Source organism: Chelonia mydas, chromosome 3 (assembly GCF_015237465.2).
Source record: "Chelonia mydas isolate rCheMyd1 chromosome 3, rCheMyd1.pri.v2, whole genome shotgun sequence".
Lineage (NCBI taxonomy): Eukaryota > Metazoa > Chordata > Testudines > Cheloniidae > Chelonia > Chelonia mydas.
The window spans coordinates 151,874,413-151,901,818 of NC_057851.1; the positions used below are offsets into that span (position 1 = coordinate 151,874,413).

Here is a 27,406-nt window from a genome sequence, read left to right on the forward strand (position 1 = left end):
TTTCCTCCCAAGCTAAGTTGCTGCACTGTCTATCCTAGAGCCTCCTGGAACCTTTCCTACAGGATGAGCAGGGATGGCGGATTTGTCTACATGTTGGATTTACCAACAAAATAATTCTCTGAACAGCCCACATCTAACCTGTACCAGGTACACCTCTACCCCAATATAACGCGGTCCTCGGGAGCCAAAAAATTCTAACCGCATCATAGGTGAAACCGCATTATATCAAACTTGCTTTGGCCTTGAGCATTTCCATTATGAATAGTTACTTCCTGCCCTCTAACTGACCCCTCAGAACCCCCGACCCATCCAACCCTTCCGCTTCTTGTCCCCTGACTACCCCCTCCAGAGACCCCCCTGCCCCTAACCACCCCTTCCAAGACCCCACCCCCTATCTAAGCCCCCTGCTCCTTGTCCCCTTACCGCCCCCTCAAGAGACCCCCCCTGTTCCTCATCACCCCTAGGACTCCACCCCCTACCAACCCCCCTGCTCCTTGTCCCCTTACCGCGCCCTCAAGAGACCCCCCCGTCCCTCATCACCCCTAGGACTCCACCCCCTACCAACCCCCCTGCTCCTTGTCCCCTGACTGACCCAATCCCATCCACATCCCCACCCCCTGACAGGCTCCCCGGGACTCCCACGCCCTATCCAATGCCCCCGTTCCCCGCCCCTAGAACCTCCGAACCATCCAAACCCCCCTGCTCCCTGTCCCCTGACCAACCCCCAAGACCCTCTGCCCTTATCCAACCCCTTGGCCCCGGCCTGGCACCCTTAACAGGCCACTCAGAGCAGCGTGTAAGACCCAGACACGCTGATCTGCCGGAGCGCACAGCCCCGCCCTTCAGAGCACTGCTTTACCGCGTTATATCGGGTTGCATTATATCAGGGTAGAGGTGTATAAACAACTTACCCAGTCCTTCCAGGATCCTTTGGGGTTTGAACGTTTGAATGGCTTTAGCCTTTCTAAAATAGTCTCACACGCTCTCTAAAATACAAAACAAAATAAAGAGCACTTTTTAAAGTAGGCCTTGAAAATATGCGTTTATTACACAATCATTCACAGTTACCCTCTGCCTAAATCAATGTTGTCCTTAGGACACTGACATATCATTAAATGGACAAGGTTCAGTAACTGGGAGAGCTGATCATAAAGGCGTAGTTTGATTGGGAAATAAAAGGATTCTAAAGCTGATTGGTAAAGGGAGATCCCAGTGATGGCTCATAGCCAAGCCAGTTCTAAGTGTGGGAAAGCAGGGTGGCCGCCCGGAGCACAGACTTGCAGGGGGCACTGTACTGCAGTGGCCTGCCATTTTGGCTCAGCTGTGATTGGTTGGTGGTGCTTTTGTTTTGTTTTTTGGCTCAGCCACTGTGGGCAGGGGTGCCAAAAATGTTTTCCATCCTGGCAGGCAAAATGGCTAAGGCCACTCTTGGTATAGGGTCTTGTGAGTCATGACACACACTATTGGATGGATTCTAGTTTATAAAGAAAACTTTGCGTATTTTAACCCCTTCCAGGCCACCTGAAAATATCTAGCAAGACGAGCTTGTAGCAACATGGAAATAATTCACCATGCCTTCGTGCAATTCCCTGTCCTGTGCAGCATGCCTGTAGATTTGATGCCAATTCCATGTAGTCCCCAACCCATCTACATATTATACTTAACAGTGTACCATGCTTGCGGTTAATACAACAGACATTACTAGGAAGCTATTAATTTAAATGGCTGCCTTTCTTCAATTTACTAATTGGCAATGGACTGAACATGAGAGTTTCATAAAAACCTTGAAATAAATATGGTCATTCATTAGCTGTGGCATCCTAATAATTGTGGCCATCACAAGGAAGTATGAGGTATCATGTGCTTATTATTTCCTTTTCAAGGACACGGGGCATCCCAAATCTTTTTAAAGAAACATGTAGACAGCATGTTTTTTGTTCTGGAGCCCTAGCTTATCAGATAGAGATTTGAGTTACGCAATTGCCTTACAAAGACAGCCATCCCATTAAGGTCTGTGCTGACAGAAGCAGCTGTTGCAGAGGTATTTGGGACCGTGTTAGTGCTGGTCTCACTGAGGTGAATGCTGGTGGTGGGGATTCCCAGAGTTCTGCTGGCAACCTGCAGAGCAACAAAAAAATGACTGTTTGGTGTACATATTTGTGAGGCATGCCATTCCCTATCCACAATATCCATGCTGCAACCTTCTCTTCTCTCCCATCCCAAGTTTCACCTCTTTTGGTTATTTGGTGTTAGAGTTAGCTCTAGGTTTGTCATGGTCAAGCATGAGAACTTGTGTGTTTGTCAAATGTCCTTACAACCGTTTCATTATTCAGACTTTTTTTTTTTTGCCAGCCCAAGATTCAACAACTGTAGAAGATAGAGAGGAAAAAGTTCCAGTACATCACACAATCCATCTTCTTGCCAATGTAAGAAGTTGTGTCACATCTAGCTTTAAATGCCTCCAAACAATCGGGGCATATGCTACTTGTACATATAAAATATGGAACAATATATGCAGCAAGTGCCCTTTAATTGCTATAACATTTATTGCAGTTATTGTTTCTGTAACCTTCCAGAATTTAAGTCCATCCTGGGTATGGGCACTCCTGAGCTCTTACTGCAATTTTCCATTGGCACTGCAAATTTCAAACTCAAAAACGTTACGATCTACTTGTCACTCTAACTGTTTAAATGAGCCATTGTGCAAAAGCTTCCAGTTACCAGAAGATGATGCTTGCTGCAGTACTGACCTGCATAAATAGGTCACAATGACTTCCAGGTAACTGGCTTTATATATGTCATATAGCATCACAGACCAGGTTATAGGAAATCCTGGTGAGAAGGAGGGATGGAAGAGAGCGGAAGTTTGGGGTAAAAAGTTTCTAAACATCTCTCTCTTTGACATGAAATAAAACCTTAACATGTTCTACGAGTCTTAGGGTGAAATCTTGGCTCCATTGAAGTCAGTGAAAGTTTTGCCATTGACTTCAATGGAGAGAGGATTTCACCCACAGAATTCTAGAACCCATTAAGTTCTAAAATGTTCTGAATTATGGGTTTCAGATTCTCGCATCTCTAGCAAAGCCTTTTAAAAAAAATTAAGCCAGATTCTGATCTTGCTTATCCCAGTGTAAATCGAGAGTAACTCCATCAACATCAGTGGAATTCCTCCAAATTCACATGGCCGTGAAATCAACATCTATCTTTATTAAAAGTTTTAACAAGATATGTCAAATACAAAAGACAAAGAGAAATATTAGTTTAAATATAATGTGAAAATTACAGTTTTACAGGATCAGAAAGAAAAGACGTAGCTTCTTCTGGCAATAAAGAGTACAGCCTTATTAATAGTGCATAGTCTGCACGGCTACATTAAACTGAACATATTAGTGTAAACCAGTATGTATAGATAATGCAGATTATAATCTTCACTTCCTATTACACCATCATTTTAGAAATCTAGCACTGGTGCTGATGCAACGAGGGTGATTATTACAGTTTAGGACCCTATATAAACCTACGAGCCATTACAGCAGCTCCCTTACTGCCTGTTGAAAAGCTTATTAGGGAAGTGAGATTGGAATTTATTTTAAAAAAGGTCTCATGCTGATGTGTCTAAACTCATCATTACCTGGATCATCTTGGTGTGAAGTCCTTGACCCATCTCAGTCCCACCATGTGTAAGCAGCACTGAACCATCTGTATACACGTGTACCAGAGCCCCAGCCTACAACAGGGATTATTAAAAAGGTAGAGGGTCACCAATTAAGCTAGTAAATTACCTGGCAGATTTCAGTTCCAGCGCACACAAATAAAAGCAGACTTTGGGACTAGCCTAAAGAGGCAAATCTGGTATAGAAGCTATCAGAGACAAACTCAGGGGATCATGCTCCTCTTTGTATAACTCTCTGAGGCCAACAGTATTCATGCTCATAATGAATTTGGCCCATGATCATCGGTATAACTAGGCTCAAATTACAGAATAAAAAAAATATCAGCCACAGTTTTCAGCTATGGGAGCTGGATAAGCCAATCTGAACCTGCTGTTAGTTGCTTGTGAAACAGAGAAGCATTCTCTCATCCAAACCTAACAGTGTCACCCAAAACCCAGCTAGCCCAAGATATGTATGGACAATAATGATTACTGAATTTCAACAAAGCCAGCATACTTCATACTGCTATTATTTTTGATGAGATTGGGGGTGGAGGGGCATGAAACTGGGCTGTGTCATGGGGTCTTCTCGATATATGTAAACCAGTAACTGTGGCATATAATGTCTGCATTGGTTTTGAAAGATGCATGTCATATCTGCTGGGAGAGCAATACAGCGGTGCATAGACAATCCAGGAAGTTTTTGGAAAGCGTAGGGGACAATTTCCTGGCGCAAGTGCTAGGGGAGCCAACTAGGGGGGGCGCTTTTCTTGACCTGCTGCTCACAAACCGGGTAGAATTAGTGGGGGAAGCAAAAGTGGATGGGAATCTGGGAGGCAGTGACCATGAGTTGGTTGAGTTCAGGATCCTGACGCAGGGAAGAAAGGTAAGCAGCAGGATACGGACCCTGGACTTCAGGAAAGCAGACTTCGACTCCCTCAGGGAACAGATGGCCAGGATCCCCTGGGGGACTAACATGAAGGGGAAGGGAGTCCAGGAGAGCTGGCTGTATTTCAAGGAATCCCTGTTGAGGTTACAGGGACAAACCATCCCGATGAGTCGAAAGAATAGTAAATATGGCAGGCGACCAGCTTGGCTTAATGGTGAAATCCTAGCGGATCTTAAACATAAAAAAGAAGCTTACAAGAAGTGGAAGGTTGGACATATGACCAGGGAAGAGTATAAAAATATTGCTCGGGCATGTAGGAAAGATATCAGGAGGGCCAAATCGCACCTGGAGTTGCAGCTAGCAAGAGATGTCAAGAGTAACAAGAAGGGTTTCTTCAGGTATGTTGGCAACAAGAAGAAAGCCAAGGAAAGTGTGGGCCCCTTACTGAATGAGGGAGGCAACCTAGTGACAGAGGATGTGGAAAAAGCTAATGTACTCAATGCTTTTTTTGCCTCTGTTTTCACTAACAAGGTCAGCTCCCAGACTGCTGCGCTGGGCATCACAAAATGGGGAAGAGATGGCCAGCCCTCTGTGGAGATAGAGGTGGTTAGGGACTATTTAGAAAAGCTGGACGTGCACAAGTCCATGGGGCCGGACGAGTTGCATCCGAGAGTGCTGAAGGAATTGGCGGCTGTGATTGCAGAGCCCTTGGCCATTATCTTTGAAAACTCGTGGCGAACGGGGAAGTCCCGGATGACTGGAAAAAGGCTAATGTAGTGCCAATCTTTAAAAAAGGGAAGAAGGAGGATCCTGGGAACTACAGGCCAGTCAGCCTCACCTCAGTCCCTGGAAAAATCATGGAGCAGGTCCTCAAAGAATCAATCCTGAAGCACTTACATGAGAGGAAAGTGATCAGGAACAGTCAGCATGGATTCACCAAGGGAAGGTCATGCCTGACTAATCTAATCGCCTTTTATGATGAGATTACTGGTTCTGTGGATGAAGGGAAAGCAGTGGATGTATTGTTTCTTGACTTTAGCAAAGCTTTTGACACGGTCTCCCACAGTATTCTTGTCAGCAAGTTAAGGAAGTATGGGCTGGATGAATGCACTATAAGGTGGGTAGAAAGCTGGCTAGATTGTCGGGCTCAACGGGTAGTGATCAATGGCTCCATGTCTAGTTGGCAGCCGGTGTCAAGTGGAGTGCCCCAGGGGTCGGTCCTGGGGCCGGTTTTGTTCAATATCTTCATAAATGATCTGGAGGATGGTGTGGATTGCACTCTCAGCAAATTTGCGGATGATACTAAACTGGGAGGAGTGGTAGATACGCTGGAGGGGAGGGATAGGATACAGAAGGACCTAGACAAATTGGAGGTTTGGGCCAAAAGAAATCTGATGAGGTTCAATAAGGATAAGTGCAGGGTCCTACACTTAGGATGGAAGAATCCAATGCACCGCTACAGACTAGGGACCGAATGGCTAGGTAGCAGTTCTGCGGAAAAGGACCTAGGGGTGACAGTGGACGAGAAGCTGGATATGAGTCAGCAGTGTGCCCTTGTTGCCAAGAAGGCCAATGGCATTTTGGGATGTATAAGTAGGGGAATAGCGAGCAGATCGAGGGACGTGATCGTTCCCCTCTATTCGACACTGGTGAGGCCTCATCTGGAGTACTGTGTCCAGTTTTGGGCCCCACACTACAAGAAGGATGTGGATAAATTGGAGAGAGTCCAGCGAAGGGCAACAAAAATGATTAGGGGTCTAGAGCACATGACTTATGAGGAGAGGCTGAGGGAGCTGGGATTGTTTAGTCTGCAGAAGAGAAGAATGAGGGGGGATTTGATAGCTGCTTTCAACTACCTGAAAGGGGGTTCCAAAGAGGATGGCTCTAGACTGTTCTCAATGGTAGCAGATGACAGAACGAGGAGTAATGGTCTCAAGTTGCAATGGGGGAGGTTTAGATTGGATATTAGGAAAAACTTTTTCACTAAGAGGGTGGTGAAACACTGGAATGCGTTACCTAGGGAGGTGGTAGAATCTCCTTCCTTAGAGGTTTTTAAGGTCAGGCTTGACAAAGCCCTGGCTGGGATGATTTAACTGGGAATTGGTCCGGCTTCGAGCAGGGGGTTGGACTAGATGACCTTCTGGGGTCCCTTCCAACCCTGATATTCTATGATTCTATGATTCTATGATTTCTCCACTGGGGACTTTCAGAGAAGGACTAAACCATTTTGATACACAAGGAGAACCTGGACTGGTGAGCATAACATCTAGTTAATCTCCCGCAAAGATTAATGAGACTTGCAGACCTGATTCAAAAAGGAAAGAGTGAAGCTGATCCCAAACTTTGTAGGAATAATGGCTATCCCCCTCTTCTTCCAGCGATTCTGTCTGGAAGAACAAAGCACCGTTAGTACTCCTTCAGCTCTCAGTCAGGCATTCATCCTAAATAGGACACTATGCTTTCCTCTAATTCAGTAAAGACAAGTGCAAACTACTACACTTAGGAAGGAAAAAAATCAAACACAACTACAAAATGGGAAATAACTGGTGTGGCAAAAGTATTGCTGAAAAGGCTCTGGGGGTTATAGTGGATCACAAATTTAATATGAGTCAACATTGTGATGCAATTGGGAAAAAGGCTGATATTCTGGGATGCATTAACATGTCATACATAAGGTTGCTAGGCATCCGGTTTTGGACCAGAACACCCCGTCAAAAAAGGATCCTGGTGGCTCCAGTCAGCACCGCTGACCAGCCCATTAAATGTCTGGTCAGCGATGCAGGAGGGCTAAGGCAGGCTCCCTGCCTGCCCTGGTTCTGCACAGCTCCCAGAAGTGGCTGGCATATCTCTGAGGCCCCTAGGCGGAGGGGTGATCAGGGAAGCTCCGCGTGCTGCCCCCACCCCCAGTGCCAGCTCCACAGCTCCTACTGGTCGGGAACCGCGGCCAATGGGAGCTACAGGGGTGGCACTTGCAGGCGCGTTTGGAGCCAGAGCAGGCAGGGAGCCGCCTTAGCTCTGCTGCACCACTGACTGGGAGCTGCCTGAGGTAAGCACCACCTGGCTGGAGCCTGAGCCCCGATCCCCCTCCCGCACCCCAACCCCCTGCCCCAGCCCTGCATCCCCTCCCGTGCCCTAACTCCCTCCCACATCCCAACCCCCTTCCCCAGCCCTGAGCCCCCTAATCCATGGCCCTACCCCAGAGCCCACACCCCCAGACAGAGCCCTCACCCCGTCCTGCACCCCAACTCCCTGCCCCAGCCCAGTGAAAGTGAGTGAGGGTGGGGGAGAACGAGTGACAGCAGGAGGGCAGGAATGGAGTGAATGGGGGTGCAGCCTCTGAGAAGGGACAGGGCAGGGCCTCTGAGAAGGGGCAGGGTGTTCGGGTTTGTGCAATTCGAAAGTTGGCAACATAAATCGTACTTAAGTCACAGGAGCTTATTGTCCCATTTTAGGCAGCACTGGTGAGGCCTCATCCTAGAGTATTATGTCCAGTTTGGGACACCACACTAAGAAAGATGTCGGCAAATTGGAGAGACTCCAGAGGACAGCTACAAAAATATTAAGAGATTTCAAAAACGTGACATGTGAGGAAAGGCTGAAAGAATTGGGCATGTTTAGCTTAAAGATGAGAAGGCTGAGGGGGGACCTCATAACTGTCTTCAAATATGTAAAAGGCAGTTTATAAAGAGAACAACGACCAACTGTTCTCCATGTTCACCAAGGGCAGGACAAAAAACAATCTGCCTAATTTGCAGTGAGGGAGATTTAGTTTAGATCAGCAGTTCTCAAACTATGGGGCGGGTCTCCCAAGGGAGGCACAGGAATGTGTCAAAGGAGGCACAAGCTGTGTGTTTGTTTAAACAAAGCAGAGGTCTAGCTGTCAGCCCTGGGTGGCTGGGACTCATGCTGAAGGGCCAAGCACACCCGGGAGGTGGGGATAAAGGGGACAGCCGGAGCTCCCCCACCCGGGCTTGAGCTCTCCTTCCCACACCCCCAATCCCACACCAGGAGGCAGTCCAGGCTTAGGATCAGGCTCTCTTTCCCCTCCCCTTCCCACACTAGGAGGCAGCAGGGCTCTGGCTGTCAGCCCCAGGGTGGCAGCAGCAGTGCAGAAGTAAGGGTGGCGATGGGGTGCTAAGTCTGCTATGAAAAGTGATGACAAATATCACTTTTCACATTGCTTCCCTTACTTCTGCACCCTTACTTCTAAGTCTGCTGTGAAAAGGATATTGACAGATCTATATTGCCACCCTTACTTGTACACCGCTGCAGGCGTGGAGCAGCCGTCAGAGCTGATTACCCAGCCAGCAGCCCCTGCTCTCCACTCTGCCTTTAGAGCTGGGTAGCTGTATATGTCCTTGGCGGGGGCAGGACACATAAATGACTACAGACACAAAGAAGGGGGGAGCTGATCGACTAAGATTGAGAACCATTGGTTTACATATTAGGAAAAGCTTTCTAACTCTAAGGATAGTTAGGTACTGAAATAGGTTACCTAGGGAGGTTGTGAAATCCCCGTCATGGGAGGCCAGGTTACCAATTGGACTTTACTGCCTGGTATCCCGGCAAAGAGTTAAACACCTACCTATTGAATTCATCAATGAGTTTCCTTCTGGCATCATACTTAGAGTTCACTAGACACTCTTCCCAGCATCTCCGCAAAGTGAACCCTTCAAGCTTTTGGTTAAAATGGGTCAGGTCTCCTTCATTGTAAAGATTCAGCTTTCGCACCTTCTCAAAGAAAGAAACATGGATAGGGCTCATTAAGAATAATGAAATCAGTGTTTTAGTACAAGAGTTTTTTAATTGAACAATATCAAGAACAAATTGGACTTTAGTTGTTCCTCCTCCTTTTCTGGCTCCACTGAACAATATGTTGAAAGTCCATGATTCGTTCATGAGAAAACCTGGTGACAAGAATTTAGAGTGGGATTTTCAAGAAAGTCTAAGTGTAATGGGGCTCCTGCCCCCGCTGGGCTGAGAAAGTCAAACAGAGACATTGGTGCAATGCTCACCTGGTGCTTTTATTTACAGGTTGTGTTCCCACCACCTTTCCACCATACACATAGTCCCCTTCTTACAGTTCCCCAGCAGGAGAGAGGGGCCAAGCTATCTCTGTCTGCTTCCCCTCACTGCCTTTCCTCTAGTGTAGCTTACAGCCTGTCCAGCTCCTCCCCTGGCTTCTTTCCCCTGGGGCTTTTATCCAGCCCCAGCCTGGTGAGGCAGCAGCTGTTTCCCAATCCAGGGCCAGGTGATCTAACCAGCTCCAATTCACCTCCCTTAATTGGAGCTGGAGTGACAGAGGGTTGGCTACGCAGTTTTCTGCTTAGCATCCTGTCACACGAAGGGATATAGGAACTCAAATTGCTTTTGGTGGGATTTGGGTACCTAATTACCTTAGGTCCCTTTGAAAATCCGAGCCTTAAAGCTGATGTTACAGAATGAGACACAACTGAAATGACAAAAGAAATTCAGGGAGGCAGAAGATAATGATCCAGATCGCAATTTGGCCTATTGACTTCAACAGGCACAGAACTGGGACCCTGATTAGGACTGGCAAAAACAAACGGAGATTTCCTGTGCTTAATATCTAGCTGTAGTTGTGCGTCAAATTCCCAAGACTTAGCTAATATGCTGCACTGTACTGTTTCAATTGATTTGTACCTGCTCTGCTGGCAGACCGCATGTCAGGATAACGTCGCTCATCCAGCACTCAACAACCATCATTCCCTGGGGACCTCCAAAGCCACGGAAAGCTGTGTTGGAGGACAAGTTAGTCTTGCAAACTGTACCCACGCCTTTGATGTTGGGGACGTTGTAAGAGTTATCCATGTGAAACAAAGCTCTGTCCATAACCTGATGAAAAAGAATTACAAAACAGAGGAGGGTGTGGGGGGCGAGAATCACTTATTAACGTAAATCCCATGTCAGATTTTACACGTCTTGCTAAAGCAGTGATGTGATGCAATAAGGTGGCAAGGGCTAATTTACAAAAGGAGGACTGCTTTCTGTGTGAGTCCCTGGGATGCAAATCACCCCAAAGGAAGGCAGTGACGGAAGCAAGGCCAGGCTCCAACCCGGACTGCACTGGCACATGGAGTTGGCTGGCCCCAGAAGGAGGAGCTTGCTGCAGTTTCCCAAAGGACAGCGCAGCATTGACACACACCCTGTGCTCCATGGAGCTCTAGGAGGCATTGTGACTCCTGAAGCAAAGCCCTTCTGAAAGCTCCTCCTTTGGGTTGGTGCTGCTGCACATTGGTCCCTACTCTGGACTGCAGCTAAATGCCACAATCCAGCCCTTAAATAGGCACTAGTTGTGGGCCTGACTTTGCCACCCTTATGCAGGTGAGTAGTATGTTACCGCGCAAGTAGCCTTGCTGGCTTCAGTGTGAGTAAGGGAACCAGAATCTGGGCCCGTGAGAGTGAGGATGACTACATGAGTAAGGTTTCAGAGTAGCAGCCGTGTTAGTCTGTATCTGCAAAAAGAACAGGAGGACTTGTGGCACCTTAGAGACTAACACATTTATTTGAGCATAAGTTTTCGTGAGTTACAGCTCACTTCATCGGATGCTTATGCTCAAATAAATTTGTTAGTCTCTAAGGTGCCACAAGTCCTCCTGTTCTTTTTACATGAGTAAGGGTGGTCGATGGGACTATACACAGTAGTGTTTGCAGGATCAGATCCCTTCCCTTCCTTCCTAGTTTTGTACAGCACCAAGCACACTGCCAGCACTAGGGTGAGGTTTTCAAAAGCTCTCAGCACAGGTGCAACTCAGCTCCCACTCAAGTCCAGGGGAGTTCTACCATTGACTTCAACCGGAACAGCGTGAGGCCAATGCTAAGCACTTTTAACAATCCCACCCTAATTTAATCACAAAAGACTCTTAATGGGCAATAAGCTAATCTCTGCGCTCCCATACAGCATGCCCACCCAGCTCAAGATGAGCGTAATGGGAGCAACTCTGATGTAATCCAGGGCAAAATGGGTCCCACATACAAAATGCAGGTCACTAAGAACCTAACTCCAAAATTGTGTTTAAAACTGTCAAAAAGCTACTGCAGCTCTAAAGCTCCATTACTGTACATTTTTACATTTCGTACCATCTAATGTGTTTAAACTAAGTGTATAGAACGAGTGAATCTTTTTTGGCAATATGTTGTTTAACTATTTGTAATTATTGAACAGATAAAATCATGTCCAAATATTAGTCCGTGGTTGCAGAGTGCTTTGAAAACAAAGCACCTATAAGCACTAAGTATTACTATCAATAGCAAATAAAGACATGCAATGGTCATTTATTTCATTTATCTAGTAACTACGACTTTAAGAACTACATTGCTATACTGATGATACAGCATCCATATTGCACTGTGCAACAAATCTACTGCCACCATTTGTGTTCATCTGTCTTATACAGTAAACTTTCCTGAAGCCTCTTGCAAAGTCTGAATTCTTACAGACGTAGTGAGGATTGTGTACCATGTGCCATGGCAATCTCCGCTGGAGCTGGCTCAGTTATTGGTACTGCACAGTGGGCCCATTCTGTCTTCAGTTACAACGGAGAACAAAATGAGTGAGTGGTTGCTGGGGACAGTTGAAAATTGAATGCAACTCTGAAATGAAATGTGGCAGGCCTCAGTCTCCAAGACAAGCTTCTTTCCCAACATTTCTGTCAGGTCAGTTTCTCTAGTTAACAGCCAGGACATTTTTTCCTACTTACGGCCAGAGAAAGATCTTCAGAGTTGCCCCCGTTGCTGTAGTAGGACACCTCCAAACTATTGATCTTGCCATTCTTCATGAAGCCGACCTGAGAAAAACAGTCCCTTCAGGTTTATCCTCACTAGTTGCTTAAGTCCATACAACCCTTCCTACTGACATCTTGACAAGAAGATATCACTCCTCAGGTAGAGAAGACAAAATGTCATAGAAACAACTTTGTTCCAAAAAAAAACCCCAACCCTGAATGGCCCTCATGTTGATAAAAGGTGGCAGCTTGTCAGCCCTGGTGGGTGATGTCTTCTGCTTAGTCACAGAACAACTACATCATGGGCAGTACCAGTGGAGGCTTCTCTCACCAGGGGTCCCATCAATGAGCCTCAACCTTCCCCCCCCAGAAGGAACACCTCTTGAGTGAGTATCGTTCATTCATGGTGGCCAAACCCTCTTTTTTTCCCCCCAAAGAAAAGTCAAATATAAAGAGAAGCTCCATGAGGTTTTGAGAAGGCATGAGGTAACAGAACTTTACATAGAACAATAACAAATGCATGGCCATCTAAAGAGCGTTACATTTGTCAATATGCCACATGCTGTAGTTGCAGTGGAGACAGAAATTAGATACTTCTGCTCCAAAAGCTCAGGCTTGCCCTTCTTCAGCTAAAGGAGAATCTCAGTTAGGTGTCAGCAGTTTAGGGAATATGACCCAGGTGAGCCTCTCTGATTCTATCCAGTACAGGTCAGTGACATACACACTAGCTAATTCATTACAATACCTCACTACTCAGTTACACTTGTTAACGTGACATTATCTAGATAATACATGTATATTTTTTCACAATGTCTGTGTACCTTATAGCGTCCCAAAAAGGGGTGTCTCCCACCAGTAATCAGCATATCCTCATCTCGATCCAGCATGCATCGTACAGGGTGACCAATCCTGTTAAAGGATACATTGATCATGCTGAGTCTGAAACTTGCTACCTTCTTGGCACAGGGAAAGACTTCTCTCTTTTTGTAGGATTTTTCATTACAACTAAGCTGCAGATTGGCAGTGGCTGCATGAGCTAGCAAGTAAATTACCTGGATTATTCTCTTTCCTCTCAAGCAATTAGCATTATGGATGGGCAGGAGAGGCCAAGGTCTGTCTTCTTATAGAGTGGGATTTGGTGTTTTATATTCTTGCAACAGTGCCTAGATACTAGGGCTTCTTGGAAACATGGATACTAATCATTAAGTAATTCATCATTAATTAACATCCTCTAGCGAGCTTAATTATGTAATGGTGCTGAGCGTAACTAGCCTTCTGTCTGACAGCCTGACTTTAGCCTGGTTTTAGTTGTTTAGTTATTTAAGTGAGTTTACATTTCATCCCTTAGGAGGAAGAGTTGTTTTCCCTTGTCTAATGAGCCTTCTGCCTTTCATCTGCTTTTTCTGAGGTTTCAGAGCAGAAACATCCAGGAATATGAAATACTTTATGTGGCTTACAGAGGGCAGAGGAAAAACAAATAAATTGTTTTATTGATTCCTGAGAAAAGGCAAGAGTTTCTCCACCACAGCAACTGACCCCAGTGGACTCCATCAAAGTTACTGCTGACGTGCAGTATCCAGGCAGTATCCTTGGCAGAGTGCATCCCCGCTTTATGACAGGTTGCACACACAACTCTCACTTCAAAGTACATATTCAGTTACAAAAATGGAAACTGTACAGTTAGAGATGGGCCCCCATCAAAGCTCCAGAAACAAAAACCTTAAATTTGGGGTTTCTTTGAAATCCTGATCCAAATTTCACAAATGGCCAGGCTCTTTATGATGGGCTGAACCAAAACCCCAGGTCCAAACACCCCTGAATTTTGGGGCATTTGACATTCGGGTTCAGTATTCTGTAGATTGGGCCCATCTCTAAGTACAATCAAACTGTCAGCGGGTACTCGGAAAGAGCAGGCAGCGGTGGTGCAGGGTTAGTAATATCAGCAAGAATTAGGGTGGGGAACTGGTTGTCATATCCCTGTTGGTACACAGTGTAGCTGAGGTGAGGTTTGTGCTGGGTTCTGAAGGCGGCTGGGGAATCAGTGAAGTGAAAGAAGGGAACCAAGCATTTCAGATACAGTAGCTACATGGAAACACAGAAGGATCAACAATGTGGCTTTATTTCCTTCAGGTTCCCTCAGTTGATGTTAGAGATGGCTGTCATCCTGCTGCTCTGCCCACTCTATTCACATGTATTAACAAACCATTCGAGGGCTGCATCTGCTTGAAAGCCGTTTAAACTTCCCTTTCCAGCTGAGGATCCCATCAGTGACCTACCCCAGGGATTCTCAACCCTGTTAAAAGCCTTTGGGAGTAAGAAGCTGAGAAAGATTCTGGTCCAGGAAGCAAGTGCTTCAGCACCAGTCCTGAATCAAAAGCACTCCGACCTCCTTCATCTTGTTAAAAAGGACAATGGTATGTGACCCCTGGGTCTATGCCGTACGTGGCAAAGGAGCCCACCTCTCAACAGCAAAACTTACTTGAATGCAGCCACAGCTACTGCTGTTGACAAAAGAATACTTCTGGACTCCTTGCCTCCAAAACCTCCTCCCATTCTCTTCACTCGAACTAAAATTCGATTCGCTGGGACCCCTAATGCATTGGCAACACATTCCTAAAGGGAAAAGGAAATAGGATAGTCATGCAGGCAGCAGTGAGGGCACTTGGGAGCTAGAAACAAAAACAGCCTCAGTCTTAACTTCCTCTCTCCTATGTCTTTAGCATCAACATAGGTGCTCAGACACTGTGGTCATGGGGGGAGGGTCATACAAGAAGACTGATGGATAAATAGATAAGACAAAGCTTCCAGACAAGTTTGCACACCATCTCCACTTGCAGAAAAGGCTCTGTGTTTTTCAGGCTCTGTGTTTTTCAGGCAGGAAGCTTGTAATCAAGGAACTGGAATCGAAAGTCATCTGCTTGCTAGGTTCCTTACCTATTAATAGAGTCTTTTTACCAACTTAAGAAGGAACAGAAGAATTGTCATGCTGGATCAGACCAGCAAGTCCACCTAGCCCAGTACCCTGTCTCCAACAGTGGCCAGGGTCAGAAGCTTCTGAGGAAGGGGTAAGATCCCTGCAGAAGGCAGATGTGGGATAATCTATCCCCCACAAAGAGACCAAGATGAGACCTAATAGTTAGAGATAGGCCCAAGATCTGAAGCATGAGGTTTAATATCCCTTCCAAAAGTTTTACCGTAATTAATAACTATGGATATTTCCAATAGCCATATAAAAGTCCATTCTCTTTTTGGAGTGATTGTAGAGCTCATTGGAGGCACATTATTGTTCTTCAGTCTTCAAGGTTTTAATTTATCCACAAGAATACAAAAGCACAGGCAGAGCCTTTGCAAGCTCACCCACATTGCCCTGCTTGGTCTGAAGTAAGGTGACCAGATGTCCCAAATTTATAGGGACAGTCCCGATATTTCGGACTTTGTCTTATATAGGTGCCTATTACTCCTCATCCCCTGTCCCGATTTTTCATACTTGCTGTCTGGCCATCCTATTCTGAAAGGATCACCCCTACAGAGGAAAGGATCGTTCCAGTTAATTGGGTTTTATATCACCCCCACCTCTGTAGTGAAACTCAACCTCTGTGCCCATTCAACCCTTGGCCTTTCTGCTGAGATAGCCAACAACTAATGCAGGGGTGGGCAAACTTTTTGGCCTGAGGGAAACATCGGGGTATGGAAATTGTATGGCAAGCCATGAATGCTCAAGAAATTGGGGTTACGGCTGTGGGAGGGGAGAGGGGCTCCAGCTGGGGGGTGCGGGCTTTAGGGTGGGGATGGGGATGAGGGGTTTGGGGGTGCAGGAAGGGGCTCCAGGCTGGGACCAATGGGTTCAGAGGGCTGGAGGGGGATCAGAATGGAGCAGGCTGTTGGGGCACAAGGGGGGGGAGGTGAGGGCTCTGGCTGGGGGTACGGGCTCTGGGCTGGGGATGAGGGGCTTGGGGTACAAGAGGTGGCTCTGGGCTGGGATCGAGGGGTTCAGAGGGCAGGAGGGGGATCAGGGCTATGGCAGGTTATTGGGGTTCAGGGGGGGCTCAGGGGTGCAGGCTCCGGGTCGCGCTTACTGCAAGCAACTCCCGGAAGCATGTCCTCCCTCCGGCTCCGAGATGTGGTAAACCCCCGACCCTACTCCCCGTCGGGAGCTGAGGGCTGGATCAAAAGGTCTGATGGGCCGGATGTGGCCCGCGGGCCATAGTTTGCCCACCCCTGGACTACTGCAAGCTAAAATGGAAGGGTTTTTTGCAACATGAACACTTGCCACCAGGAACTGGATTACCACTGGTGACCTAAATCTAAAAGACTTTATAGCCTAGTCCCATCTCTCTGAGCCAGCTTTCTATTTTCACACAAGAGAAATCTAGCATCTATTGCAGACGTACAGTTTATCCCAGTCTAATAGGAGTGATCTCCATAGCACCAAATTCACCATGGACAGATGGGTCAATAAAAGAAGTTACCTGTGTCTTCATTGGATTCTGGGTGGACACAAACAGTTCCATCTCTCCATCTTCACCTTTAGGCACGGCAATGGTGCAGTGAGTCTCCAGATAAAAGTGTTCCTGCCCACCAATGTATATTTCCCCTACAGAACCAATGAAAAAGTGTGAAGAAACATGCAGGCCCATTGCTGCTACAGGGCTGTTTGCAGCTCTGTCCCCTTTCTGGTCTCTCTGAGTGTACCCCCTCAAGTGGTAGGCCTCATGTCTTTATCTGTTTTGGGGTGGAATGTCACAAGTCTCACACTATTGGACCAGGTTCTGGGTACAACAACCCATCTATGACTGCTTATTACCCTGCAGGTTCAACTGGATACCTCTGTTTCTTTCCTTCGGGAGCCAGTGACCAGTGATATATAGCGAGCAAACACCCTTCTTAAAACCACCAGTAGGAACAAAGCATTAGGGAAATGGAATTTTAAAACAACAAGCAAGTCTACACACATGGCTACCTTAGCTAAGGTCCTACCATCCCACGACGGCTACCCTAGGCAGACACCAGACAGCAGGTTCCTGTGTCTGATTCTCCCTTCACCTTTGGGAGAATGTCCTTTTAAAACCCTGCCAGAGTTCTTTGTTTTCCTGTGTTTGGCAGGCCGTGGCTATTCCGGGTCAAACTAGTTCCAGTTGCTGGCTGGAGGCTGAGGCAGGCATTCCAGCTAACACTTCTGGCACTGTCCCTGAATAGCTCTTAAGTGTTTGCTGATAAGTGGCTATTCTTCTCCTTCCTGCCTATATTCCAGAGAGGCCCCTTTTGAGTTAAATCAAGATATTCATACAGACCCCAATAACCAGGTGTGACGGGGTGTCCACCCCACACATGACTTGAAGGGGTTAAGGTGGCCAGGTGGGCCCATTAACTCCCCAGGCTGCACCTGGAGGAGGAGTCAGGGAGCAGGGATTGATTAAATGAGGCTCAGGAACAGTAGGGGACTGTATAAAGCCCCGGAGCTGAGAGCAGAATGGGGCTCCAGGGAAGTAGTCTGCAGTCACTCCCTGGGAGAAAGGAGGTGTGTGGGGGGAGCAGAGATAGGTAGCCTACAGTTCCTCCCTGGGAGTAGGGAGTTTGGGCTGCCAAACCCAGAGAAGGAGGAGAGCCAGAAAGATAGGAGAGGCTCAGGGGAAAGGCAGCAAGGTATAGGATATCAGCAGCCAAGCTCTGCCTGGAGAGGGCCCCAGAGTTGGAACCTGGAGTAGAGGACAGGCCCGGGTTCCCCTGTCAGTCACTGAGGAAGTGGCACACACCAGATGGCAGAGAGCGGACAGCCTGGGACAGTTTGCCTTGAAAGACTTTGGTACACCAGAAGGGGAGGATCATAGTGACCTGACTGGAAAGCCGAGTCATGAAAAGGAAGCTGCAGCTTCTGGAGTGAGAGGGGCCATAGGATGAGAGAAGAAGATGAGTGGAAAGACCACCATAGGAAGGTTCAGCACCTGGATAGAGCTAATCCCCAGAGCAGCCAGGAGGAGGCGCCCTAGAGGAGTGCACCCCGTGACACCAGGCCAATATATAATATTAATAAATTACTACAGGACAGCTCCATATTTGTCACAAGACCTTTTAAAAGGTACTATGCCCCCATTTTCAAAAGGGATTTAGGCACTTAGAAGCCTAAATCCATTGATTTTCAAAGAGACACAGGCTCCTGAGGCCTTATCTACATGGAGAAACAGACTGGAATAAACTGTTCCGGAATAGTTCCTTGTGTGGGCACTCTATTTCTGAATAAAAGTTGCTAAGTGGAGTAATTAATTAGCCCATAATTAAGTGACTTTTATTCCAAAATAGTGTTCACACAGGGATCTATTCCAGTCAATTTCTCCAGGTGAACAAAGCCAATGTGTCTAAGTCACTTTAGAAAATTTGACATCGGAACTTTTGAAAGTTTTACCCATTGTCTATTTACACAAAGTTATTTTCAGTAAAATGAAACCTTGCACCCAGTCCAACAAGCCTTATTCACATGATAAAATCTTACTCGTGCAATTGCTTCTCTTGATTTCAATGGGATTTCTCATGTGAAGGTTGCAGGCTAAGGAGCTATATCTGTTCAAAAAATAGAGTTGATATATTTGTGCTCACCTTCCACAATGTGATCGGATTCTTCAAATCCGTTCTGGACATCTCCTTTCTCAATCTTCTTTGGAGACTTATAAAAGGATTGTTTCTCAATAGCTTCCTGGAAAAATATAGTTACACATTAAAGTTTCCTGGAAAGACAGTAGATCAAAATATTTCAACTAGAGTGGCATCAGTACTTTTCTCTAATTCAAGAGGAAGTTTGTGGGACAAAGCCAGGAAAACTGGCTTGAGACTAATTAAATTTTTAATTGTAAAGGCCTGTTGATATCTGAGTTAAGGCTCGTCGAAAATTTTCCATCTAAATTGTCTTTTGACAGAAAATTGGGGTTTCAACAAAAAATTGAGACATGTCTGCTTTCTGTGGAAAATTGTATTTTTTTGTTTCTTTGTGTTTTGGCCAAAAATAGGAGTTGTCATTTGCTCATCATGTTCCCATTATTCTCTGTGGGCTGAGATCCCCAGCTGGACTATATTGCTTATAATGCATCACAGACAGGGACCCCGTGATGCATATCTTTCCCTCAGCAAGAGAGGGAGACAGTGATGCATTATGGGAGATATAGTCCCATGAGGGATCCCAGCTCATGAAGAGAATAGGGCCACAAGAAGCAAATTACAACTCCCATTTTCAGCCTAAATATTTTGTTTTTTTATTTTTTTCAGTGCTTTCATTTTTGTCAAAAAATTCCATTTGGAAAAAAACTGTTTCGATCAGCTCTAATCTGGGCCCTTAAATGATCTGACATTTTCATACCAAAGGTCGCATCCGTTATTTGATAGCCTCCAAAAATGAACAACTTTCAAATACAGTTTGTGAATTCACAAGGAAACTTCCTCATAAAATACTCCAAAAACAAGAAGAGCTACATTCAAGCAGTGTCAATGAAAGATATCTATATATCTATCCGCTTTATGCCTGTACAGTCAGATAAGCCCATTTCATGTTACAAGTCACATGGACATGCAGTACTGATCATTACAAAATTCACTAGAATCCCATGGTAACTTTAAATCCTTAGAATTCTTATGTAAGTCTTATAAGTACTGTTAGCAACAGTTAGTTTCTCTTATCCAGTGGTGATTTATGATTCAATATTGACATTTGCTTGTATCATCAGAAACACATGCAATGGTCATGAATTGTTTATACACAGAGTTCTTCTGCTTTGGAAACTAGCTAACTGATTGTATTTTCATGGGTTTGTCCTCAATGTGTCAATAGAAATGTCTAAAGTAAGTTTCAAGGGCCATTTTCTTAATTTCATTAGTCTTAGAAAAGAGGCAAAATGTTCTGCAAAGTCTCACATAGAGTTAATAGGGTAAGGTAGTTAGAGGGCTCCATTTTCCTCTCACACCACTGCACATTAGGAGTAACCCCAATGAAGTCTCACCTGTCTGAAGCAGGTGTGCAATCTGAATCAGGCCCAGAATATTGAAAATGAGCCAAATTCTGTACTGATATACCCCTGGTACAAACCTAGTGACTTCACACTGACTGCGATCTTTCACAGAACTTGGACCACTGCCTTCATATTAGACAATATGGTATGTACTGGAGCAGTGGTTCCCAAACTTGTTCCGCTGCTTGTGCAGGGAAAGCCGCTGCCGGGCCGGGCCGGGCCGGTTTGTTTACCTGCCGTGTTGGCAGGTTTGGCCGACTGCAGCTCCCACTGGCTGCGGTTCACTGCTCCAGGCCAATGGGAGCTGCTGGAAGCGGCCGCCAGTACCTCCCTCGGCCCGCGCCGCTTCCAGCAGCTCCCATTGGCCTGTAGCAGCAAACCGTGGCCACTGGCCAAACCTGCCAACGCGACAGGTAAACAGACTGGCCAGGCCCAGCAGGGGCTTTCCCTGCACAAGCAGCGGAACAAGTTTGGGAACTACTGTACTGGAGTATTCCTAGAATACTCAAGGAGCTGACTGAGGAGATATCTGAGCCATTAGCCATTATCTTGGAAAAATCATGGAAGATGGAAGAGATTCCAGAGGACTAGAAAAGAGCAAATATAGTGCCCATCTATAAAAAGGGGAATAAGGGCAACCTGGGGAATTACAGACCAGTCAGCTTAACTTCTGTACCCACAAAACAATGGAGAAAATAATTAAGCAATCAATTTGCAAACACCTAGAAGATAATAAGGTAATAAGTAACAGTCAGCATGGATTTGTCAAGAGCAAATTGTGTCAAACCAACCTAATAGCTTTCTTTGAGAGGGTAACAAGCCTTGTGGATGGGGGGAAGCAGTAGATGTGGTATATCTTGACTTTAGTAAGGCTTTTGATACTGTCTCACATGACCGTCTCAAAAACAAACTAGGGAAACACAAGGTGGGTGATAACTTCTCTCTGGAACAGTTTTCCAGCCAGCTATCAGTGGTTGACAGTCAAGCTGGAAAGGCATAGCGAGTGGAGTCCTGCGGGGCTCAGTTCTGGGTCCAGTTCTGTTCAATATCTTCATTGACGATTTAGATGATGGCATAGAGAGTACACTTATAAAGTTTGCAGATGATCCCAAGTTGGGAGGGGCTGCAAGTGCTTTAAAATTCAAAATGATTTGGACAAACTGGAGAAATGGCCTGAAGTAAATAGGATGAAATTCAATAAGGACAAATGCAAACTACTCCATTTAGGAAGGAACAATCAATTGCACACATACAAAATGGGAAATGTCTGCCTAGGAAGGAGTATTATGGAAAGGGATTTGGGGGTCATAGTGGATCATAAGCTACACAAGAGTCAATAGTGCAACTCTTTTGCAAAAAAAGCAAACCATCATTCTGGGATGTATTAGCGGGAGTGTTGTAAGCAAGACACAAGAATTAATTCTTCTGCTTTACTCTGTGCTCATAAGACCTCAACTCGAGTCCAGTTCTGGGTGCCACATTTCAGGAAAGATGCAGACAAATTGGAGAAAGTCCAGAGAAGAGCAATACAATTATTAAAGGTCTAGAAAACATGACCTATGAGGGAACATTGAAAAAAAATTGGGTTTGTTTAGTCTGGAAGAGAGAAGACTGAGGGGGGACATAACAGTTTTCAAGTACATAAAAGGCTGCTACAAGGAGAAGGGAGGTAAATTGTTCTTGTTAACCTTTGAGGATAGGACAAGAAGCAATGGGCTTAAATTGCAGCAAGAGAGGTTTAGGTTGGACATTAGGAAAAACTTCCTAACGGTCAGGGTAATTAAGCATGGGAATAAATTGCCTAGGAAGGTTGTGTAATTTCCATCACTGGAAATTTTTAAGAGTAGGTTAAACAAACACCTGTCACGGATGGTTTAGATAACAGTTCTGTCATGAGTGCAGGGGGCTGGACTAGATGGCCTCTCAAGGTCCCTTCCAGTCCTATGATTCCATTCCCAACCAATAAATATCAGAGCTTTATTTTGTTTTATTTAGGCTCTTCTACCACACCCATCAGGGTTGAGCTATGTCACAAATGCTAAAAACATGAGTGACTTAATACACAACAACAACAACAATCCAATTAGCCATATTCAGGAAAACAGGACTCAAGCGGGCATTATGGGGTCTTAGGCTGACTAACCATATGATCAAATCTGTGCCATCCTACCTGAATGGTGACAATAGGTGTGAAGTCTTCGTATTTGATCTTTACAGCTTTAGCAGCTCTTCGGGAATGTTCATGTGTGTCTGCAACCACTCCACCAATGACATGGCCAATACAAGTGACCTATGCATAAAAAGAGATTCTAATACTCACTGTAATAAATCACTGAAAGGCTCACACTGATTTCTTTTTGTGCATCATATTTTTTTGAGCAAATCAATTAAAACCAGCTTCAAGTACAATGAGAAAAATTCTGATATTCAAGCACAGTGAGAAATATTTATCTACACTGGTGTAAATCCAGCTTAATGATTTGTTGCCACCAACCTGGGGCTTAAGAGTCACCCAGACAGGGGGAAGTCAGTAAATACTCATATCCCATTGCGTGACAACATGGCACCTTCTGTTACTGGTAACAGGACTGGGCGAGTTTGTTGCAGCTGTCTGCAGTTTAAAGAAGAACATTCAGGGGCAGAACTCCCGGCCCCACCAAAGTTAATGTCAAAACTGCCACTGACATCAACAGAGTCAAGATTTCACTCCACATATTGCGGAGAACTTCCCCAGAAGTAGTTAACCCCACAATTTCCTGGCCTTTTATACTCTATACAGACAACTTTTTAAAAAACGATAAGAAACTACATACCGTGTTATCAGCAAAAACAAGTTCATCATTAGCAACCCCAGTGACATTACTCCCAGGAATATCCTTAGCAGAGATGAAACACACAAAACCGGGGACACTCTGGGCTTCAGTTGTATCTATAGAACTAAACAAGTGAGGAACACCAACAGCAGAGAATTATTATTTTTCTTGTACATGGCACTATAAATTTACATGGCATATTAAAGATTCTACAGGGCCTGATTTTCTGCCCTGACTCTCTTGCCCTCTGTCCAGTCATTCACAAGTGTGCAGGGCAGGTGTAGAATGATGCCAGATCAGAATGGTAACACTTTGTACTCCTTTAGCATAGGTGTAAATGGCTACACAAGGGGCAAGGCAGTGAAGAATTATGCCCACAGAATCCAGGGGTCAGGATGGTCAAACACTCAGACTGGCTGGTTGTTGTCAACGTTAAGAAATTAGTAGTCCATAAAGGAATATATTTAGATCCTTTTACAATATGCTACTCTGAGAGATAAGCATCTCACTCACTACTACATGAATCGTTAACCAATAAGAGAATGCATAAACAAAATATCTTAGTTAGTTAGATAAATAGATATACACAGAGAAAGCTCCTTGTAATGGGTTGGTTGGGGCCATTTTTCGGCTCACTTGTACACCATTTACCCTTGCCTGTAAGTGTGATTACAATTTAAAATCCTGTAAACCAACAGTCTGATGAAATGGTTTTTTTAGTGACCACTGACAATGACATTTAGCTAAAACTTTTTTCTGTAGAATTCTGTTTTCAGCTACAGCCAGTCAAAGGTGTTTCAGTCATCAATGAACTCTTAGTACACCAATATTTTCCAGACTGCCAGACAAATGCATGCTAAGGAGGATGGGAATGTCTATTATTATGGTTAATACAGGAAATAACCATTAAATACTCATGTAATGGTTTTAATATATTGATTTCAAAGTGCTTTCTAAAAGGTAGGTACACACTATTATCTTTGTTTACGGAGGGGAACTGAAGCACAGAGATGTGGAGTGACTTGCCTAAGTTCACACAAGGAACAGAATCCAGGTTTCTTGACTTCCAGTCTGATGCCTAACCACTGAATTAATCTACTTCCCCAGACAATACTGTAATATACGTCTTTCAGATAAGACATAACATTGTTTCGGCCTTCTGATCATTATGGTTCTTAAAGATCCCATGGCACTTTTTGCAAGAGATGGATTGTGGTTTGATGTGATGGCCTACTAGCCAGGTATATTCTGCCTACCTCAATTGCCCTCCCAGCTGCTATGTCACACTCCAGGTATGACTAATAGTGCCAGGACTAATCTCTGTGTATGAAACCTGGGATTCCTCTGGGACAAATGATGTGACATAAACATAATAAATAGATCTATTTATCAACCACTGAGAAGCAACCACCTCTGAGGAGAAACAGGGCCGGTGGTCTGGACGATGCTTGAGTCCTAAGAGTTCACAGTACACAGTACAAACGCCAGTGCACAGAAAGGGCACTTACATAATTTTGGCATGGGCTTTCGTGCTGGTGACCAGCGTTAGGTAGCGTTCGTTTTCATAGCAAGGCATGTCATCACAATAGACAGCCTCTCCACATGCCTGTTTGGCTGCTGAAAGGTGCACCACGGGCCGTCCCACCATATCTTCCACAGACTGTCCTGCAGGCACTTCCTGTAGCAAAACACACACTAGGTATCCTTGCTCCTACCATAGGGTAACAGATGTTGAGGCTGGGGGGGGGGGGGAGGTTAGGGGAAGGCATCTCCTATGACAGTGATGAGGGAGGTAGGAAGTAGCTGGAGTGGGAAAAGGGAAAGTAAATATGGGTGAGTGAGTATGAGAGTGGAACAGGAAGATGCTGTGACAGAAAAAGAGGTGGGGCAGAGAAATTCGGCTTAAAGACAACTCTAAGCTAAGGAGAAGAGAAGGGTTTGAAGTGTTCTTTGACATGACCCAACAGCTTGAAGGGAGGGCTAGCATGGGAGAGTACAAATTTAAAAGCATCTTCCCCTCTCTCTGCTGAGCAGAACTGGCAGTGAGTGGTGGGTTAATGTTAGCAGGCAGGGGGTGTTTGTGGATATGAGGACAGAGGTAGAAGGGAGCCAGCCCAAGAGCTTTGGGAAGCAGAAGCACAGTTTTGAATTGAATTTGGAACTGGATGGTTAGCCAGTGAATTTGACAAGGATGGGGGGAACGATGGAGCTGAACAGAAAGAGCTCTCTAGCTGCAGCCTGCTGGGAGTCATACACTTAGACAACCAGGTTTCTGGGAACCTAAAGGAGAAAACATCATAGTACTCCAGTAAGGAAGTGCTTAAAGCATCAATAAAGATCTCAACTGTGACAGAATCCAGGCAAGGACAAATGCTGGCCATGCTCAGGAGGTGAAATAGAATATAGTGAGTCTGGACTCATGGAGGAGGCAAGCCTGGACTGTGTGCATATCGCTACTTACTTGGAAGAGTTGGACGTTGGCAACAGGATCTTTACGAAACACCTCAGTGGCACTCATGTATTTGGAGGGGACCAACTCTTCAAGGTTATTCTGCCAAAGACATGTTAAAAAATGACCATCCCTTTTATCTGTTTTCTATTTCCCTTCTCTTATGTCTCCCAGGTAGCCTCTGGCCTCTTCCTCTTTTTCACGTAACTTTCACCCCAGACTGTGCAATTTCACATCTAACGTGGTTCAGTCTGCCGATGTAACCCAGCAGTTCAGTGGTGTGATGTGTCCCCTTTACAGGCTGGTCCACATAAAGGAGTTAGACAACAGGTACTTTAGCTCAGGCAGTAGAGGCTCATGCTCTTAGCAGAGAAGGTCCAGGGTTCAATCCTCAGTAGGCTCATCCATCTTTGTACAATGCAAGAGGCAATGTTGTCACAGGCCCCTCTGGACAGCAACAGCTCAACAGTGCGAGGAGAGAGCAGAAACCTAGGCGCCTGCTTGTCAGCTACAGAGCAGAGCCCACTGTAGGAGAAGTGAGGGTGCGTAGGCCAGGATTGAGCTAATGGATCTGCAATGCAGATACTCTGATCTCTACCCTACACAGAAGAAGCAGCAGCAGCAGCCACAGCAGCTATTACAACACAGAGTGGCTTGGCAGAATGGATTCCTTCTGCACCCTCTCCCCAGCACAGGGCCTGTGCATTGAAAACAGCACTTTTCACAATACGCTGAGAATCTGCCCACTCTGTCTGGGTTCAGTTCTACTGTGGAGTCTTTTATTTCACCCCCTCTATTCCAACCCCAGCAAGGGGAGAGCAGCACTCACATTCCCACTGGGTGACTTGTTTAATTTCTGAAGAACTATCAGATAAAATTTAAAGAAGAAACTGAGGGTGAGCGTGCGTCGGAAATCCACCATCCCACCGGGAGCTGAAGGAGACAGGTTCATCTCATCTGCCAACAGGCGGCAGGCTTCCTGCAGCAGATTTTCATTCCATTCTCTGCACAGGAACAAATAAATAAATAACAATAATAATATGGAGCACTTCCCTAGCACTCTACTTTGTCAAAACATTTGCCAGACATTCACTAACTAATCCTTCCAACACCTCAGCATGACATCCTCACAAACAATGACAAATCTCTGTCTCATTTCTCATGCCTTACCCCTAGCATAACTGGGAGTTCTGTTTTAGTAAGGAGAAAGTAAGAGATGATGCAACTGTGCAGTGCTCTGCAACTGCATAATTGAGACCATTTCTCCATAGTACCTTCTCTGCTTCTGCTCTCTAAAACACTCCCCTGGTAGCCACCGTAGCAATGGTATAATCAACAACAATAACATTCCAACAGAATTCAGAGTAGCAGCCGTGTTAGTCTGTATTCGCAAAAAGAAAAGGAGGACTTGTGGCATCTTAGAGACTAACAAATGTATTTGAGCATAAGCTTTCGTGAGCTACAGCTCACTTCATCAGATGCATTCAGTGGAAAATACAGTGGGGAGATGTATATACATAGAGAACATGAAACAATGGGTGTTACCATACACCCTGTAACCAGAGTGATCACATAACGTGAGCTATTACCAGCAGGAGAGCAGGGGGGGAAAAAAACCTTTTGTAGTGATAATCAAGGTGGGCCATTTCCAGCAGTTGACAAGAACATCTGAGGAACAGTGGGGGGTGGGGCGGGGGGGGGGGGGGGAATAAACATGGGGAAATAGTTTTTACTTTGTGTAATGACCCATCCACTCCCAGTCTCTATTCAAGCCTAAATTAATTGTATCCAGCTTGCAAATTAATTCCAATTCAGCAGTCTCTCGCTGGAGTCTGTTTTTGAAGGTTTTTTGTTGAAGTATTGCCAC

The 27,406-nt window shown here is 45.5% G+C and overlaps 1 protein-coding gene across 6 annotated transcripts in view; it reads right to left on the bottom strand.

The window, feature by feature from the left end:
• Positions 1–27,406, bottom strand: part of XDH (xanthine dehydrogenase) — an 81,466-nt gene that overhangs the window by 12,306 nt on the left and 41,754 nt on the right. For 5 of the 6 annotated variants that reach the window (XM_043543550.1, XM_037895601.2, XM_007071756.4 and 2 more), the window contains 16 exons: positions 26,369–26,543; positions 25,552–25,641; positions 24,599–24,768; positions 23,091–23,214; positions 22,448–22,567; positions 18,878–18,974; positions 16,756–16,880; positions 14,766–14,899; positions 13,108–13,195; positions 12,263–12,349; positions 10,206–10,397; positions 9,127–9,272; positions 6,847–6,928; positions 3,632–3,727; positions 1,990–2,118; positions 912–986 (listed from right to left, as the gene is read on the bottom strand). In XM_043543550.1, coding sequence (XP_043399485.1) covers positions 912–986; positions 1,990–2,118; positions 3,632–3,727; positions 6,847–6,928; positions 9,127–9,272; positions 10,206–10,397; positions 12,263–12,349; positions 13,108–13,195; positions 14,766–14,899; positions 16,756–16,880; positions 18,878–18,974; positions 22,448–22,567; positions 23,091–23,214; positions 24,599–24,768; positions 25,552–25,641; positions 26,369–26,543 — 1,930 coding nt within the window. The remainder of the gene's footprint in view (positions 1–911; positions 987–1,989; positions 2,119–3,631; positions 3,728–6,846; positions 6,929–9,126; positions 9,273–10,205; positions 10,398–12,262; positions 12,350–13,107; positions 13,196–14,765; positions 14,900–16,755; positions 16,881–18,877; positions 18,975–22,447; positions 22,568–23,090; positions 23,215–24,598; positions 24,769–25,551; positions 25,642–26,368; positions 26,544–27,406) is intronic. The other variant, XM_037895604.2, reaches the window with a different exon arrangement.